Raw genomic sequence first — 19,393 nt, 5'->3', positions numbered from 1 at the left:
ATGTGTCCACGTGTGAATGCATGTGTCCACGTGTGAATGCATGTGTGCACGTGTGACTGCATGTGTGTACGTGTGAATGCATGTGTGCACGTGTGACTGCATGTGTGTACGTGTGAATGCATGTGTGCACGTGTGAATGCATGTGTGCACATGTGAATGCATGTGTGAATGCATGTGTGCACGTGTGAATGCATGTGTGACTGCATGTGTGTACGTGTGAATGCATGTGTGTACGTGTGAATGCATGTGTTCACGTGTGAATGCATGTGTGCACGTGTGAATACATGTGTGCACGTGTGACTGCATGTGTGCACGTGTGAATGCATGTGTGCACGTGTGAACAGAGCCTTAAAGAAAGAGACGTCTCACTGTCTTCTCCCGGACAGGGAAGGCCAGGCCGCTCCGGGATGCTCGGGAACACTGAGGGAAACGGGAGGAAACAGTCAGAGAAACACTGTTGCTCCTGAACAGCAGCATGAATCTATCAGCAATTTTCATCACAATGACGTGGATTTCTGAGTAAAAGCATTTGAGTTTCTGACCCTGAAACGTGATCTCTGGGACGTTCCCAGTTATAGGCTGTTTTTTTTTACATCCGTTTAATACTGTTTATCCTGTACATTTATGGTGTATTCCAACTGGGAAACTGTTCCAGACCCAGTCCGCTTAATCGAGCTCTGAACCTTGCTTTTAATCTGTATTCAGACTGCCGTCAGGCAGCCATTCCTGATACAAACCAAAGCTTGTAAACAAAACCACATGAAGAAAAATCTCTTCACTCATTGGTCAGGCATTATGAGGGCGGGGCAAAGCAGCTAGAGGCAGAAATTCCTTGTCAGGACAGATGACTGATTCAAACTTTATATTTCTCAGACATATTTTGAACGTCTGTATTACGTGGAGTCATGCTGTTAGGAGGTTACTGGGGAGAAGACAGCTACAAAGGTTCACTGATCAACGTTCATGACAGGTAGATTCTGGGAAAAACAGTGTGAGAAGCAAAGTTGTTTTGATGAGTCTGCATTTATCCGACCACATTTCAATGTGCTGCTGTGTCTCATCATTGGTACACCTTTCTCTGCGGCTCACGGCTACTATGTTCTCATTTTGTTTACATCCCATAATGCCCGGCTATGGTGGCTGTTTGGTCCAGTTGTTGCCCTCTGAGCGTGGAGCCTGTTCAGCCTATTCATTTGTTCTGGATTATCGGGGGAAACGAACTGAGGTTCACTTTAAGAGCATCAAATGTGTCCAGTGTGAATGAACCCTTAAGCTGTGCTCAGTGTTAACTCAATGGCACAGACACGATTTGAAGTCCTGCGGTGGGATTTGTGTGACGGCGCGGTGCAAAGGTCTGGCAACAGCCGTCCACGTAGCTATCAGGCTAAAAACATTAGCGGCAGCAGTCGGCACAAATCGCATTTGGTGGAAACGCAGCTTTAGAGTGTTTGGTATGTCTCCACCATGGATTTGAACCCACAACCTTCCAGTATCAGGCGGACACTCTACCACAGGGCTACTGAGCTGGTCTGCAGCACAAAAGTGCTTTTCTCTGCTTCAGAATCTGTTAGATTTATGTTATTGCATCAAGGGTTTTCAAAGTTACAGTAATTCAAATGTCTCCACTGAAGCCAAAGCTTCTGTGTTGAAGGGTAACAGAAACACACAAACCTTTCTTCAGACTATTTATTCTTTTTCCCAACTCTAAACGTTTTCCTCCATGAAGGAGCAAAAAGCATGCAGTACCAGTCTGAACTAGAGGGGGCGCTCACCATGCAGCAGAAGTCCAGACCTTCGTGTTCGGCTGTAAATCCGAAAAGCTTCATCCAGCTCCATCTGAGAGGAGATGGTACAAGGATCTCCTGCAAAAGAGTTGGGTCAATCAAAGAGTGACTCAGACTTTGTTCTTCTCTTCTCAACCATGACTCAGAAGTCAGGCTGAGGTCTGCACTTTCTCTAGAACTCTACGGTCACATATACAACTGCCATGGGGAGGCATCGGCAGAATCTTCAAGATCAGGTGCCATCGTCCGGTTTTTCAGAAATGGTTGGCGTGGTCATGAATGCAGACGGCGGCAGTCAGTCAGCGGGGATGACGTCATTTCATGGGGCAACAGCTGGGGGGATGTCCTGTCGGCAGCAGCTCTGACTGAGTAAATGTCCACACATGGCGTCCATATAGAGGACCACCAGTCGCCCTAGGAAATGTTACCTGCGCACTTGCACAATCGCACACAGCTCGCACACTCTCTGCACACAAGAAAATATGTGCCGCTAGGACTGGGAGAATTAGAATGTTTTATATCACTATACCATTTATTTGATATGAGGGGATACTGCAATATAACCCGATATAAACCAAATAACTTTATTTGTCAAATTTGAACACTCTGCTCTGATAGAAATGTGTCATCCTCAGCAGGTTGTTTAGATCTAAATGTTTATTTCCTATCAGACTTTAAATATAACAGGTGCACTGACGGACCACGACACAACAGAAGGCTCACAGAGTCTGGGATGTCTGGGATTTTCTGCCCGTTCTGGTGAGTTTTTTTTAGATGTTTTTGGGGACTTTGACATGAAAACTGTGGTATTTTCTAAATATAACAATAAACACGAATTATGACATGAGCAACATCCTCTCCACCCGCAACACTCTGTGGTTGCTATGGTAACGTTTAAACATGACTTCAAAATAAGTACATGGAAAATCCAACTCACCACAATGCTGAATAGTTGGAGGGAATCTCCCGTTGGGATAAATCTGTATTCTAAGTAGGATTCCTGAAACTGTCTATTAGATGTAGCTTTCTTTTTTTGGAAGTCAAAAGCTCCTGTCTCTTTTCCCACTTGGCAAAGAAACTTTCCAAAGACGTTTGTTTTTTACTCATTTTGCTAACTATTGGGTTTTATTTTAGCGGTATCCTATCACGTGACCGAGACGAGCCAATCACCTGCGTCAAGAGTTACATAGACGTATGGAACAGAGAATCAGGCAATCTTTCAAAATAAAACATCTTTCAGATTCCGAAACAAATGAAATGGAAGTCATGTAAGTTATTTTATTTTTTCTGTGCGGCCTGGTACCAAACGGACTGAACCGGTCTGTGGCCCGGGGGTTGGGGACCTCTGCTGTAAATACCTCACTTGAGGTTCTTTTCTACATCATCTATTGACATCTTCTCCATCATGTTGCAAGGCAACCCCCCTATGCCGCTGTGTTTTTTTGTAGCTGCCCAATCCCGCCTGCAACAAAGTTCAAACTGCCCGCTCCCGCGTGATTTCCGTTGGGCCCCGCGGGACCCGGCGGGACCCAATCCCAATGCAGCCCTCTACCCCGCAGGTATAAATGAAAGGGTCATAAAAGGAAAACGGAAGTGCAGACGGTTGTTCATGGACGGGTTTTCGCTGTCAAAGGGGGCTGGGATGTGGGGAACACTCACCTTCATCATCGATCCACTTCAGGGTGATGGGCTGCTGCTTGGCGACGCTGCACATGCTTTTCACCTCTGCGCACAGCTGCAGGAAAGTTACGGAGGCAGGAAGGTCCGTGATCAGCATGTCCCTGAAAACAGAGCCAGTCCTGGTTCAGTCAACACCAGGACGATGGAACGGCCCATGTGCCCCCCCCTTCAGGGCACAGAAACACCACCGCAGGTCTGACAGACTGAAGGAGGACGAACAGCTGCAGCAGCTTCATCTGAATCTTTATGTCAATCAAGAAATCAAAACCATAAATGAATGAAACATAAAGAGACTTTTAAAGGTGAAATAACATCAATACATCAGACAGCTTTATTGAAAATCATGTCAGTAAGCTGATAGGTGGAGCAGAAATCCTGAAGTCTACCCCTGAACCTGTGTAAGCATTTCTATAACACATGTTAATGAGGCGTGAGGGTTTACACACACTGACATGTTGTTGCTTTCACTCATTTTCGTATTATTACCACATCAGTCATCAGGAACGATCATCGTTATCACTCACACTCACTGGCCTCTTTGTGCTGACCGGCTTTGAGCTGCAGCAGAGATCACTGTAGCTGAACTAAATCAAATCAAATCAAATCAAATCAACCTTTATTTATATAGCACTTTTTCAACAACATTAGTCACTCAAAGTGCTGTGCATAAAAAACAATAAAATTTAAAAACAAGATGACAAGACAAACCGAGCACCCCCCCCCCTCCGCAAAAACACACACACACACACACACACTCCCACACACACACACATCAATAAATAAATACATAAATGAATAAATAAATAAAAAAGTGATAAAATGATATAATGTAGAGACCAGGCTTTGTCTTGACGTGGGGAAACGATATTTTGGGGACATGTCCACACCAGCGACCCCCCAACCCAAGTTCACGGAGAACACTACCACAGAACCCCCCAGATCCGATCAAAAGAGTCAGACCCAGGAGATCCCACTGCAGCGTCCCCGCTCACTGAGAAGGGTCAGTCACTGATGTGGAGGATCCCTCAGAGGAAAACTCTGGTTCTGGTTCTGACCCGACCTTCAGGAACTGCAGCTCAGAGAACAGAGTCTGGATTCTGTGCAGCACATGACCCCCTGCAGGGCGTCTGCAGGTCTTTGCATGCTTTCAAAGCCATCAGCCTCCTTCATGGCAAGTGACTTTCCTGAAGACTCTGCTCTTCCTCACAGAGGAGGAGGAGGAGGACAAACACCATGGGACTGCATGAACATGTCTGCCTAAAGGAACTTCCTGAAGAGAAACAGCAGAAGCTCCTGACAGCGAGGAGAACATCCGTCTGAGCACAAAGCTGCACTGAACAGCTTCAGCTTTACAGCCGTGTGCACTCACATGAGAAACCAGAGTTTAAACCAGCAAATGTTGCCTCAGGTGGACTGGTTCTTTCTAGAATCTCTTGCTCCTTCAGTTAGTCAGTCCAAACATTCCTGAGAAAGATGCAGCAGAAACCACGTCTGCTCATGTAGAGTGTGAGCGTCTGAACGTCAGGGTTTCATTCTGTGTCTGCTAGCAACAACCCAACAGCACTGGAGTCTGGGATCATCAGGAAAACATTTTAATATCAGGATTGTGTCAACATCTCTTCTTCTGTGTTGGAATAACTGATACAAAAGCTGATCGGTAGAAAAATGCGTCATGTAAACACGCCGTTCTGAATCCTCTGCCCCGATCAGACTCTTTCAGATCAAAATTTCTTTCCGATGGAGATAGGTGGTTTATGCTGATTGTTGATCCGATCGTGGAGCATGTAAACAGTTCATTCCGATCGTGTGTCACTACTGCTCTGGTTTAACGTCATGCATGACGGCGTTTCTCTCCAGAGAAGCCTTGGAGCTCAAACAGGACCGACTGGCTCCCTTCCCTCCTTCCCAAAGGAGGAGGGGAGAGAGAGGGTGCTCCTCCCCGGGGGCGTGCTTCGTGCCCCCCAACGTCTGGACCCTGCGCAGTCTGGGCTCAGCTACCGGTGGACCGAGCAAACCGTGTCTCTGAGCAGAGCAGCGGGATTAATAGCTTTGTGTTTGAGGGGAGGGAGGATGCTTTGTTATGCGCTATGTGTGGGATACTTCGGACTGCGATCCTTCCTGCAGCTCTAGGCGAACGAGCTGCCGGACTCAGGAGAACCATGTCTCCTGGTAGAACTGTGTCTCAGAGCAGAACTCGGACCGCCGGTTTTGGGGCGGTGTGTGTGAGCTTTTCAAAGCAGAAATGTCGCTCAGTCCTTAGAAACTGTTCAACAATCACGTGGATTTGTGTTTCCAGCCGTGTCCCGACAAAATAAAGGCTGATGTTATTCCCACATACAGTATTTACGTGCAGCCAAGATGCAGATTGCAGCGTTTCCTGCATGGATTTTATGTTCATCAAAAGCTAAATGTTGATAGCGCGTGTTAGCATCCTGCTAGCCCTTCTTCCAGCTCTGTTCCGCCACAACAACAAAAAAGCACCAACCACATGAATTAAAAATAAAATGACGAGTAAACAGGCGCTCCATAATAACCATAACATTAATAAAAGCACGTTTGGAAGATCCGCTTGTATATTACATGCATAGATATGTGGCAGCCTGGCTTGTTTACAGCGGCACTCATTTCCTCTTCTGGTATTTTACAGAGAAGTGCGCATGTGCAAATGATTTATTCTGACTGAAAGTGTGTCCCACGTAAACGTTTGTTCTAATCGGAAAAGGTTTTTCTGGGCCCATGTACACGGTTGAATTCAATCCGATCTTTGATCCGATCAAAACATTTTGCACATGGAACTGCGGCTAAAGAGAGGATTTCAGGTTCAGAAAATCAAGACACACAACAAGCTTCAGCAGTTCTGCGTCTTTCTGAACGAGCGTCTGCAGAAAACACCGTTTCTTCCCGTCTAAACAAGCGTACAGAGACGCCGGTCAGACCGCTCCAACACCAGAGCAAACCTGTTCGTCCGTCTGAGTTTACACTCAACACAAAACCTGCTGACCTGGACCAGTTTGACAGAAATGTGTTCACACATTCCAACTGAAAAAGAACATCTAACCACAAGTGTTTGCTGGGGTTTCTGCAAACAGAGACACATTCCCACCTTTCTGTTCAAATGTTCAAATGTTTTCAGGAATCTGAACTCTGAGCTCCTTCAGAACATTCCTGCTGGATCTTTAGCTGCTGTTTGATGCTTTTCGGGCTCTTTGGAAGTGAGGGAGAAAGTTTTAAATGCACAGCAGTGGTTCAGGTCCTTCAGCAGACAGCAGACCCTCTGGACAGACCCTCTGACTTCATGCTGCTTTCATGTCAGGGAGGCTGAGGACTGATGACTACAGGCAGAGAAATTCAAGAGGGAATCAGTCAAAATGATAAATCTGCCATCAGCCTGGCAACTATACTGTATAGCTTTATAGACACACTGAAGCAGACGTCTCAGCTATGAATTCTTTCAGAAAAATTAGTCCTTTTTTAAATCGGCAGGTACGACACTTCAGCGAGAATCAAATCAACACCATTCAGCGTTCCAAATAAGCGGTTATTCAGTTGTCTGAGACCACCAGATTTCATGGAGGACAACCAAAAATGAACCTGATGGTTGTCCGTGTGAGAACCTGCTCTTTTATTCAACATTTTGGTATTTTTAGACTACTTTTCAAAGTTTTTGGGAAACCAACGTCCGACTTTTTAAGATAAAACCGAGTGTACACGAACAATGTCACGTGACTTCTGAACGAACCGAGTACGCCTGAAGACGTGAGCGGCATCAGCCTCAGCAGACTAAGTTGGATGTTGATGATGACGACATTTCCCTAGAGGAACTTGTCTGAAATAACTTGTCAAAAAAGACAACTTGTTACAAGATCAGGGATATTAGTCTTTACTGCTACTGCAGCACAATGTTAACATGGGATAATTTACACACGTGTTTATTTGACTTAGATGTTATATCATATTATAACTTTTCATCACATATAAATATTACTTTATATTTGGAATGCTGTACTAGTCCTAGTCCATTCAAGTGTTCTAAATTCTAGAACACTTGTCCAGATGACAACCATTTTTTTCCCTTATTTCTAACGCTGCCATTGTCTTTTGTTTTACCATTTTAGGCATTAAACTTCAGAGCTTTAACAAATGTATTTATTTTTAGGCTTTTTAAAAATATTTAAATAAAAATAGTACTTTATACCTCCATCCTTCAGATTTTGTCTGAACAGTTTTAACATCTGCGGCATGTTTTCTAACTACATGTCTGCTGTGATGTTAGTTTTTATGTCATTGGAAAGTAAACCTACTGTACCTCAATTCAATTAGTATTTTCCAATATTGATTATAATCCACTATATTATTTTTATAAGAGTATTTGTCGATTTGATTGACAATTTGCCTCAGACAGACCAATCTAGTATGTAATGTAGGAATAGAAACTAATCCATCAAATAATAACTTCATCGTTAAACCCTGAACATCTTCCAATGGTGCTCATATTTTCAACAGTATTTGCTGTAATTAGCTAGTTTGACTTTGACTTTTAATTTATAACCATAAATATTTGAACAAGAGCTTCAGCTCTTAAATCTTTGTGGTTCTGAAACATCAGCATCTTCTAAAGCAGCTTCAGCTGTCATCTTAACCACACACATTCATTTCAATGTTCTAGCTGCAGCTGAGAAAAGACACAAAGGCCCAACAGAAAACCTTCACAGACATTAGATCTTACAAGCTTTTTGAGTCTAAACGTTCCATTTAGCAAAGATTTCTGTCTGCTTCTTACATTTTACTGCAGCTTGCCTGTTAGTGAAGTGAAATGCTATAATTAGACAAATGACAGGTTGGGTTTCTGCAGGTTATGAGTTAGAATGCAGAAAGCTGGACAGTTTGGACCTGAAGGTCACTGAGGATCTTCTGTGACTGAAACACTGAACCAGGAAAGTCCTGTCAGCCCCCTGAGAACAACTCTGAGGAGCAGCTCTATCACAGCCACCGGTGGCGGCGCCGGCGGAGGATGGCGCTGTGCACGTGTCCAGCTGCGCGTGCACGTGCAGAGCTCCGCTGAGTGGTGGTGGGTGAACATGTCTGACAAGTTTGTGGGTGTGGAGCCCTGTGTTTATAGTGATGGTTTGGACTCTGACACTACAGGAAACACACACATTTACACACATTCTCACCCACTAACTCACACACACACACGTGCACACACACCCCCATCACAGAGCGGCCGCCTGTTCCCTCTTCTCGACTCTCAGGACTCCTATCAGAAAAAGTCTGCAGCTGCACGTTTCTCCAGGGGTCACGGTGAGAACCGGTCCTCAGATCCTCACATTCAGAGAAAATGTTTGACCACAAGGCCTTGCTCAAGGGGTCCCCGGCAGGGTTAATACAGGGAAGAAGGCTGATCACTCTGATGAAAGGATTTGAGCCAGAACCTCCTAGCTAGAATGTTCAACCATTAGACAACCAATATCAAAACAAGTCCCTTCTGAAAGACCCGCTCCAATGGAAACAGTGTTTTTACTCCTAGAGGTATTTTTAGTCATGGAGGACATTTCTTTTCACATTTCAAATTGTGTTTCTAATTTTTTCTTCTTTCAACACAATTAAATGCTGTTTGAAAACGCTTGTTTTCATGATGTACAAACTACAACCGGCGGACCACAAGCTCCATTCTGATCATCCACCTGCAGACAAATGGATCCATGAACGGCTTTGTTGTCCTCGTCTGAGCTGGAACCATTTTTGTTAGCCAGAGCTTGTGAGTGGCAGTAAGCTAGCAGGAGAGCATGTGAGCAGATGGATGATGGGACATGAGAACAGGCTTACCCCCCACCCACAACTCAGAGGTGAATTTCTAAGAAACTCTTCCGCTCTGCAGAAACTAATCATGGTTCAAAGACCTCTGGGACCGGTTTTAGGATAGATCAAAAGATGATCAGAGTACGGATGTAAAAAAAATGAGGTCTGTGATGAAGGACTGGGACTGCCAGCAACTTTCCTGCAGACACACCAGTGTTGGAGCTGAAGCTGAAATGTTCCCATTTGCTTTCCTGGAGGCTCCTGGGAGTTTTTCACCTTTTACCTGAAAGGCTGGCTGGGTCCAAAGGTTCAGACTGGAGGACTCAGTTTGAATGCGTAACAGCAGCAGAGCAGCGTTCACAGCTGTGAGTCAGAGCTGTTAGAACCTAGATTAGAAGAGCCGAGTTCTGCTCCGGAGATCAACTCTGACCCTTCCTGTCACCCACAAGTCCTCTGACTGAGGGAAGCAGCCTGTTCAAATGTCAAGTCTTCAGTTCACAAACATTTCTAAGAATCTCCCGGCTGATGAAGGTGTCGCCCATCACCTTTAGCTGGATTCAACTGTGGCCTCACTCTACTTCCTAACAGAATCCAGAGTAGTCCTGCACAATTAATCCTAAATTTATCGTTATCGTGATTTCAAGCTGTGCAATATCCACATCGTGAAAGTCGGCGAAAATCGCAATAAATAGTAAACCTTAAATGTGCTAAAAACAATCTTATGGCAACTTGAACTTTTTAATGAATTGAATAAATCCCTTTATGCATTTGACCAATGGGATGGAGCTTTTCTGTTGGATGTTGCCCTCCTAATTATACAAAGGTCATTTGAGGTATTTTAACTCTAATTTAAATTACCGTAAACTTTTACAGTGAAATTTTTTTGTTGCTTATGCTATTTTTTCATTTATCACAGGTTATATCGTCATCGCATTATTGATCACTAATATTGCCTATCGTGCGTTTTCCTCATATTGTGCAGCCCTAATCCAGAAGTTTCCTTTCATCCACTTAAAGTTTCATGGGAAAACTATGGCGTTTCATGGCTGCTTGAACGAGTGCAAAGATAACTGAGCGAGTGTTTTTGGGAACTTAGAGCGAACTTTACAACCGCGCAAGCGCAATGCTAACCGAGCGACCCGCATTCAACAACTGCAGGGCTGTAATCTAACTGAGCAGCGCTCCTGCGGGCTCACTGGGTTTGCTAGCAGTGTTCAGGGGGTGTGTTTGTCACTTGGGGGCGGTAACCTTTTGGTTGATCTGATTGGCCGGTTTATGCATGTCAAATCCGGTGAGGCAGCTGGGCGGGACTTTCATTTTTTAGAGGTTTTAACACAGATGTTCTCAAAGATGTTTTTGTGGCCCTCAATAAAAGAGAGCCAGAGCCGGTTCCTTTGAGGAAAAACTTTGTGTTGGCGAGGAGAAAGGCGCTTTCAAGCTTAGTGGTCAAATACTTACTTTGTAAAGTCCTGTGCCTGATTTGCAAGCAGCTAAATGGAATGCTAAAAGAATTCAATTTGAATCATCACTATGTTACAAATCATCAAAACTATGACAAATTTTCCGGTGAGGAGTGCAGCAATAAGCTCCAACAACTACAACAAGGCTGTGCTGCACAGCAGATGTTGTTTACTAAAATGTCTAAATCCAGTGAAGCTGTGACAGAAGCTAGTAGCTTCGTTGTAGCTTTGGAAATGGCCCGGCAAAGCAAGCCCTTAATTGATGGGGAGTTTGTAAAAGAATGTATGCTGAAAGTAGCTGACATTGTTTGTCCAGAACAAAAGAAAAAGTTTGAGAAATAAGTCTGTCAAATGATGCAATTACTAGACGAGTAGAAGATCTGGACAGAAACCTCTAACAGTAAGTGGGAAATCATCTGGATTTCTGTTCCCCCCCGGATCATCTTCCCAGGTCTGGAAATCAAAAAACGAAAAAGGTAAATCTGATGGAATGAAGGAAAATAGATCAACATTAGATCAACAGCAGTGAGATGCTGCTCCATTGATTGATGGGAATGCAGAGTTTATTGTAGAGAAGAAGTAAACATTTTTATTTCCTGATGTTCAGCACCAGGACCACAAAGACACACGCAGTGGTCTAAGGGTCTACTCAGACTGGAAAAGTCCGCTGGTCCGGATCAAGTTTTGACTCTTGCGTTGGGTCTTTTTTCAGACTGCAGTAAAGCGGACATTTCTGTTACAAACCAAAGCTTGTAAACCAAAGCACATGACTGAAAATCTCTTCAGTCATTGGCCAAACCCACCAGAGGCATGTACAGGGTCTGTCCCCAAAAACAGTTACATCCCCCAACACAACCACTCCACCATCAGTAACTTCTGAGAGAAGAATCGTGACGCCTGGACGCGCAGAGAACCTTCAGAGCCTCATGAAGGTCCTGCTGAGAGCTCACTGCAACACAGTGAGCTCTCAGCAGAAACCAGGAACCGCAGGGTCCAGACCCCAGGAACACCTCATGGTGAGGAGGCTCTCAGATTTAGACCTGCAACCATTCATCATCATCATCATCATCAGGGCTGCACGATATGAGGAAAACTCTCGGTTGAAATAATAACAAAACAGCTAAATACATCGTTTCTGTTTCACTGCAACAGTTTAATTTAAGTTAGAGTCAACAGAACTTTAATTATAGTCCAGATTGGGCCTGGGTGAAAAATCGACTGAATGAATTAATTCGAATTCTTTGTTACGGGCGATTTAAAAAATAACTAAATCAAGTTTTTGTGTAATGGCGCATTTTTTGGCTCCCCAGAGCTTCCGTAGCGTTGGTTTCACACGGCGGTATGGCAAGCGACAAACAACAACATCCTAGCACACATGAAACAAGTGACAGCATGGCTACCGGTGAGAGAGGGAAGTTTGTTCCCAAGACAGGAATAAAATCCTTTACTGCCACAGACGTGGAAGAAGAGACCCCCCCCCCCCCACCCCCACGCTACAACATAGCCCTACAGCCCATCACAGTCAAAGGCAGCAGCACCACAAACCTATTCCAACACCTGGGGGAAACCTTTTATTACTGTTCTCCTTCACTCCCTAACTCCAAACATGAACGCACCCCAACACCTGTGCACGCTGTCACTCACTCTCGCATGGCATGTGCTCATTCCTCTGCAACACACACGCATCCTCATTCTACAACACCTATATAGTTATTTCATTAGTTAGATAGTTAGTTGTTACAGTTATTTGTTAATAAAGAATACTGCGTTGCAATTATGACTTGTACCGGTATACATTTGCGGTGGAGGGGGGGGGGGGGGGGGGGGGTTGCGCGGGGTGCGGTTGACCGCGACTCCTGCTGCTTCATCTGGCGGTGATCAAAAATCCCACACCGTCGCTACAAAACTGGGGCGAGTAATGACCCACTTAAATCGCCTTAAAGGAGATATTTATTTTCTCCAGGAAACTCACATGCCCAATAAGGAAGTTGTGCGACTTAAAAAACATTGGGTGGGGGAAGTCTTTCACTCCACATTTAATTGCAGGGCCCGTGGTGCAGCCATAATTTTCCATAAGGATCTTCCTTTTATTGCAGAAAAGTCAGTGCTAGACCCGAATGGCAGATATGTAATAGTTTCTGGGAAGATTCAACTAACATCCTTTCTATTCATCTGTGTTTACGGCCCTAACTGGGACGACAGTGCTTTTGTTAAAAAACTTTTTTCATCTTTTCCAGATCTCCAAAATCACTATATAATTATGGGTGGTGACTTTAATTTTGTGCAGGATCCGCAGCTTGATCGATCTTCTAACACTTCTGCCCCCCCTACTAGAGCAGCCAAAATGCTATCGACTCTCTCTCAACAGTTCGGTATTACTGACCCATGGGGGCATAAATTCCCGGGGGGAAAATCGTTCTCATTCTTCTCTCATGTTCATCGCACCTTTTCTCGTATTGACTTTTTTCTTTTAGATGTACGACTTCTGTCTAATCTGGTTTCTGTCGACTATCACGGTATAGCTATATCAGACCATTCTCCGGTTTCTCTTGATCTGGCCATACTCTCCCGGCCTCGCCTGTTGAACCAGTGGAGGTTCAATGCCGTCCTCCTAGCTGAGGAATCCTATAAAGAGTTTATACAATCACAACTAACTCTATTTTTTGAATTTAATGACCTGCCAGAAACAAATAGAAGCAATCTCTGGGAGGCCTCAAAGGCGTACATTAGAGGTCAACTGATTTCTTTTATTTCTAATAAGAGGAAAGTGGAGTCTGCTCGTACAAATTTACTTCTGAACGACATCAAGGACACAGACCAATTATTAGCTGCTAGTTTTGATCCAGACTTGTATAAGAAACGACTCGCACTACAGACAGAGCTTGATCTTATCTCTACCACGGAGGTCAGAACGCTGCTGCTTAAATCCAGACAACGTTTCTATGAATCGGGTGACAAGGCGGGGAAGCTTCTTTCATACCAGGCAAGGGCTGAGGCATCTTCTAGGCTTATTCCAGCAATATTATCTCCAGCGGGTGTGACGATCACAGACCCAGTTAGTGTAAACGAGACATTTGCGAAGTTCTACTCGACTCTTTATACATCTGAGTGTCCACACTCTCCAGATCTTGCGCTTGATAAAATTACTTTTCCACGTGTCACTGATGAGGATGCTGAAATTTTAGGTAAACCCATCACTACGGCAGAAGTCTCTGAGGCCATCAAATCACTCCAAAGTGGTAAGGCACCTGGCCCTGACGGTTTTACCACTGAATACTACAAAACCTTTTCCTCCGTGCTTAGCCCCTTCTTAAAAGATATGTATAATGAAGCCTTTCTCTCCGGCTGCCTTCCAAACACTCTCTCAGAAGCCACAATATCTCTTCTCCTTAAGAAAGACAAAGACCCTCTACTTTGCAGCAGTTACAGACCCATTTCCCTTCTCAATGTTGACTTTAAAATTCTGTCTAAAATTCTGGCTTCCCGTCTACAATGCGTTTTGTCTACCATCATAAATTTGGACCAGACAGGTTTCATGCCGGGCAGATTATCGTCGTGTAATACTAGACGCCTTTTTAACATAATTTCTTCGCCTTGCTCTGTAATGCCTGAGGTCATTCTCTCTCTTGACGCAGAAAAAGCCTTCGATCGGGTCGAGTGGAGCTTTCTATTTAACATTCTATCCCGATTTGGACTGGGGGGAGGGTTTGTCGACTGGGTTAAACTGCTTTACTCTTCCCCCAAAGCTTCAGTTCGCACTAACAATACGTTTTCTCCTTCCTTTTCTTTACATCGTGGCACAAGGCAGGGCTGTCCTCTTTCTCCTTTGTTGTTTCTTCTGGCTATTGAACCATTGGCCATCTGGTTACGCTCAGAAGCAGCCTTTATTGGCATCAAGCGTCTAGGCACAGTTCATAAGGTCTCGCTATATGCGGATGATCTTTTGCTTTACGTTTCAGACCCTATCACCTCCGTTCCCATCATCCTTAATATCCTACAAGAGTATAGCAATATATCTGGCTACAAACTTAATTATCAGAAGAGCGAACTTTTGCCTATCAATGACCTAGCCCGAATGATCCCTTCCTCTACTTTTCCGTTTCGGTGGTCACCTGGTGGGTTCAGATATCTAGGCATCCAGGTCACCCCATTATTGTCTGGGCTCTACCATACAAACTTTACCCCCCTGATTGACAGGACAGAGAGGGATTTTTTACGTTGGTCAGCTCTGCCGATCTCGCTTGCAGGTCGGGTTAGTCTGGTCAAAATGGCCGTCCTTCCCAGGTTTCTTTACCTATTCCAACATCTTCCAATCTTCCTAGGCAAATCATTTTTTGACAAGCTAGACAGGACCGTTTCATCATTTTTATGGTCGGGCAGGCCGGCTCGTATCCGAAAATCAGTCTTACAAGCCCCGAAGGATGAGGGAGGACTGGCCCTGCCAGTCCTAAGATTTTATTATTGGGCAGCAAACATCCAGAAACTTCTTTTCTGGATGAACGATGACAATGAGGCCATTTCAAGCTGGACTCAGCTGGAAGGGAAATCTTCAGAATTTTGTCTGCGCTCAATACTGTGTGCACAGCTTCCCCTTCCCAGTGTCCATACCTGCCCAGTGGTGTCCACTTCTTTGAAAATCTGGAGTCAATTCAGGAAACATTTCGGCCTTATAAATTCCACAGTCCTCACATCAGTCTACAAAAACTGCAGATTCGATCCGTCCAAAACAGATCTGTCATTCAAACTATGGCACAGGAATGGGATTAAATCAATCTCTGACTTATACACTAACAATGTATTTTCCTCATTTGAACAATTGTCAAAGAAATATGCCCTCCCGAATCAGCATCTCTTCCGTTTCTTCCAGATCAGGGACTATGTTAAAAAACTGTTTCCTCATTTTCCAAATCGCCCACCAGAAACTCTTCTGGATGTTCTTCTCTCCAAAGACCCTTTTGTTAATGGATGCATTTCAAGCGTTTACAAGTCAATTTGGACAGCATCCTCAAAGCCGTCCGATACTGTCAAAACTGCGTGGGAAGACGGTCTAAACCTTAACATTACGGAACAACAATGGAGGTCGGCATTGTCTCTTGTCCATTTGTCCTCTATTTGCGCCCGCCATAGATTGATTCAATGTAAGATTGTTTATAGGGTCCATTACACCAATGCCAGACTGGCCAAAATCTATCCTTCTATTAGTGATGCCTGCAGCAGATGCCATCTCTCTCCTGCCAATCATGCCCATATGTTTTGGTCATGCCCAGTGATCGCAGCTCTTTGGACAGATGTATTTGATACACTAACGAGGGCTTACAGATACACCGTCACACCAAATCCCATGTCGGCAATATTTGGTCTCCCCCCAACTTCAGACACGCCGAGTGCACTAAAGCGGGCCGTTGCATTTACCACCCTATTAGCACGCAGGCTGGTCCTGCTGAACTGGAAGCTCCCCCGTCCCCCTTCGCATGTCCGCTGGGTCCGCGAGGTGCTTTACAATCTCAAACTTGAGAGGCTTAGGTACTCACTTCATGGCTCACTCAGGGTGTTTCATGAGACCTGGAGCCCTTTCCTACAATATGTGGACTCCTTGACATTTCCTCACAATCTGGAGGCTGACTGAGCACCAGTGCAACAAAAAGCCACTGCTGTTACCCTGGTTTTCTCACTTATTACTACGTATTTAATTACCTTTTTTTTTTTCTTTTTTTTTTTTTTTTTTCTGGACGTATTTCTTATTTTAAAAAAAAAGAAAAAAAAAAGCCCAAGTGGTTTGTGTTTTTTATTTATTTACTTTTTTATTTTTTATTTATTTATTTTATTTATTTATTTATTTTTTTTGTGTCTGACTTGGCCTCTGGGGGTTGTTGACGGGGGTGGGTGGGACGGGTTGACATGTGAGTGTTTATTTTTACACATTGCCTTTTTTACATTTCATTTTACACTCTGTATGTCTGTTTAATACAGAAAATGTTCAATAAATAAAGTTATAAAAAAAAAAAAAAAAAATCCCACACCGTCACAGCTCTTGTTTATATCTTGTGGGACACAGAAAAAATGCGACTTCTCTAGTACAGATAGCAGAACCGTTGAGGTCAGATCTTAACGATACTGCAGTCTTGAAGAATGTTGCCCCGGGGCTCGTTCAATACCGGGGCACGGTACCCATCCCTATGAAAGGGGCACGGTGGCATATAGCCAAAGAGATGGTACCCATAGATACCGTGGAGAAGACGGGGTTTATTAATTGAATTAAAACCTTAGATCCCAGATGTGAGCTGTAATGTTAATCCTTTAGAAAATGGTGCTACTCTCAAGGTGAATGTTTGTCTCCTTTTAGTCTAGACTACAAAGTGTGACTTAAAACCCAGCTGGGACTTTGATTCCAAGAGTGTGTTCATGTACTTATTATTCATCCCAGAAATGGGGGTTACATTTGTCTTGCGTTTGATTAGATAAAAGCAAAATTTGCTTTAAGTTGTCTGCCGTTTGTACTTATTGCTTTCCTTAAGTAAGGGGGGGGGGGGGGGGGACATCGGGGGGAAAAATCTTAAAATCGAATTAAAAAGTATAAAATCAGAGATTTTATTTTTAGGCCATATCGCCCAGCCCTAGTCCAAATGACCCTTGTCTACATAGGAGGCCAGCATCTAACATCTAATATGTCAATAGTTTGGATCATTAACAAAGATTTATTACAAATATGAACTAAAATGATTAGTTTTGCTTTAATATAGATGCTTAAAGACTTCCTGTTCAATCCTCATGTGTGGGATAGAGAACCAAAGCTAAAGGTTAGTTCCAGACTCATCATGTTTGTTCTCCTCATCAGAATAGCTCTCCTCCCCCTCAGCTTCAGGTGACAGGGAGAGCCGGACTCCTCACTGCAAGAATGAACTTCAGTCCAGGCAGCAGGTCGCCCCGGCAACCGCTGGTCCCACAACAACTACAGCTCATTAAAACCACAAGGAGGGATGTTTTCAAAGCTCAAAGATCAATGGAGACACAGGAAATGAAAGTTCACCTCTGAACTAGAGCAAAATAAAACTCATTTCTATCAACTACTGGTTTGTTCAGATGAACACACACTGGGAGAGGCGTTCACGTGTCTCCCTTTAGATCATGGTTAGTGACGTCCTTCTGCTTCACTTCCACCTGTTCTCTGACCTGCGTGGGTGAAGAACCTCCAGTTCCTCAGACAGGTTTGAAGGAACCGTTCTGGGGTTCCTGCTGTCAGAGTCCACCCATCAGCCACTGCGGCGCTCACCTTCATGTCCCGAACTGAAGGAGAATGGAGGCTTTGGGACCGAAAGTCCATCAAACCTTTCAGTGTCTGATATTTCTGGTGACCAGCAGGTCACACTGCTTTCACTTGTGGACTTATTTAACTTTCCTGCAGTGAGAAAGTCAGAAACGGTGTTTTTGTTTTACTCATTCTTGTGGCGGCAGGTGTGCCCGCGCGCCCGGCCCGGCCCGGCCCGCTACACCGCGCGCCGCCTTGGCTCCGCAGGTGTCCACGCGCCGGAGGAGGTCACTTACCCGCGGAAGTGCGCTTTTATCTTCACCACCTTAGAGGCCAGGTCCATGATGGATCCGTTCGACGTCAGCGCGTCCATCCCGCAGTTTGCTGAAAGTCCCGGGACAGGCCCAAACTTTGACGAACCCAACCTGCGGGTCGCTGCGGGGCATTCAGCGCGACTATCCCGCGCGGACCCGGGAGGAAACTTCCGGAAAGAAAACTAACGGAGCGGTTTTGAAGTTTTTTTACGGTGCAGAAACATTAAAGGCTTCGGAGACGGTGGAGCCGTCAAGCTCTCGATAACTACTAGGCCATTTCCGCTCCACACTTTCAAAATAAGACAAATTGAAACTATGATAGGCAGCGGCAGCATTGAGGAAGAGGCCGATGCTTTTATTTTGAAAGCACAACTGTAGGTTGCTCACTTCGCAGCTTGATAGATTTCTGTGGCTCTCTATGGTTACGGGGGTCAGAATTCACCTGTCCCGCTCCGCTCCTCGCGGCGGGTCCGCTGCGACCCACAGCGGGAGTGGCGGTTCTGGCAGCCACACCAGTAGCGCCCCTCAGTTTCCCCCAGTTACTACCCAGAAAAGTACAACAGCTTATTATGGTTTACTTTATGGTTCAAATATTTCACTATTAACAATTATTTTAAAAAGCAACCAGAGGCTTGTAAATTCGTACAGCTTATAGGACTGTTGGAAAAAAAATACCAAAAGTAACAATAAGTCTTACAAGGATAACAACACACATGTTTGCTTGAGGCTTGAAATGACCTCCATGTAAAAAATCTATTAACAACTAGTGCAATTTAAGCTTGAAGCTTATTGAGACAACTTTGCTAATATTGGGCTACATACATAATATTAAATTAAAAATTCTCATAGCTTACACTATGAACTTGGTCTGCTTCTCTTAAACTAAAAATGTGTCAGTCTTGCATTAATACGGGCAAAGTCATCAGTCAAACCCTGGTTTGTTAGTTTCTCAGTGGTTGATGATTAGAGCTACCAGACCAGGTAGCTGATCTTGAGCCTTGGATGATCTTAGGAACATTTTGATAAGCTTAAGCTTTCTTATCCTCACATCTAATTCTTTTCTAGTTTTCATGCAGTGGATAGGATCTATTGTCATGTGAGGTGATCAAA

At 44.4% G+C, this 19,393-nt stretch overlaps 1 protein-coding gene across 1 annotated transcript in view; it reads right to left on the bottom strand.

Moving 5' to 3' along the window:
* Positions 1-18,554, bottom strand: part of prkcz (protein kinase C zeta) — a 105,283-nt gene extending 86,729 nt beyond the window's left edge. The window contains exons 1-4 of the mRNA XM_023957084.1: positions 18,266-18,554; positions 3,444-3,565; positions 1,773-1,862; positions 370-420 (exon numbers count right to left, since the gene is read on the bottom strand). Coding sequence (XP_023812852.1) covers positions 370-420; positions 1,773-1,862; positions 3,444-3,565; positions 18,266-18,342 — 340 coding nt within the window. The 5' untranslated portion in view covers positions 18,343-18,554. The remainder of the gene's footprint in view (positions 1-369; positions 421-1,772; positions 1,863-3,443; positions 3,566-18,265) is intronic.
* Positions 18,555-19,393: the final 839 nt, after the last annotated feature.

Source organism: Oryzias latipes, chromosome 7 (genome assembly GCF_002234675.1).
Source record: "Oryzias latipes chromosome 7, ASM223467v1".
NCBI lineage: Eukaryota > Metazoa > Chordata > Actinopteri > Beloniformes > Adrianichthyidae > Oryzias > Oryzias latipes.
This window is presented reverse-complemented; position numbering and strand designations above follow the sequence as displayed.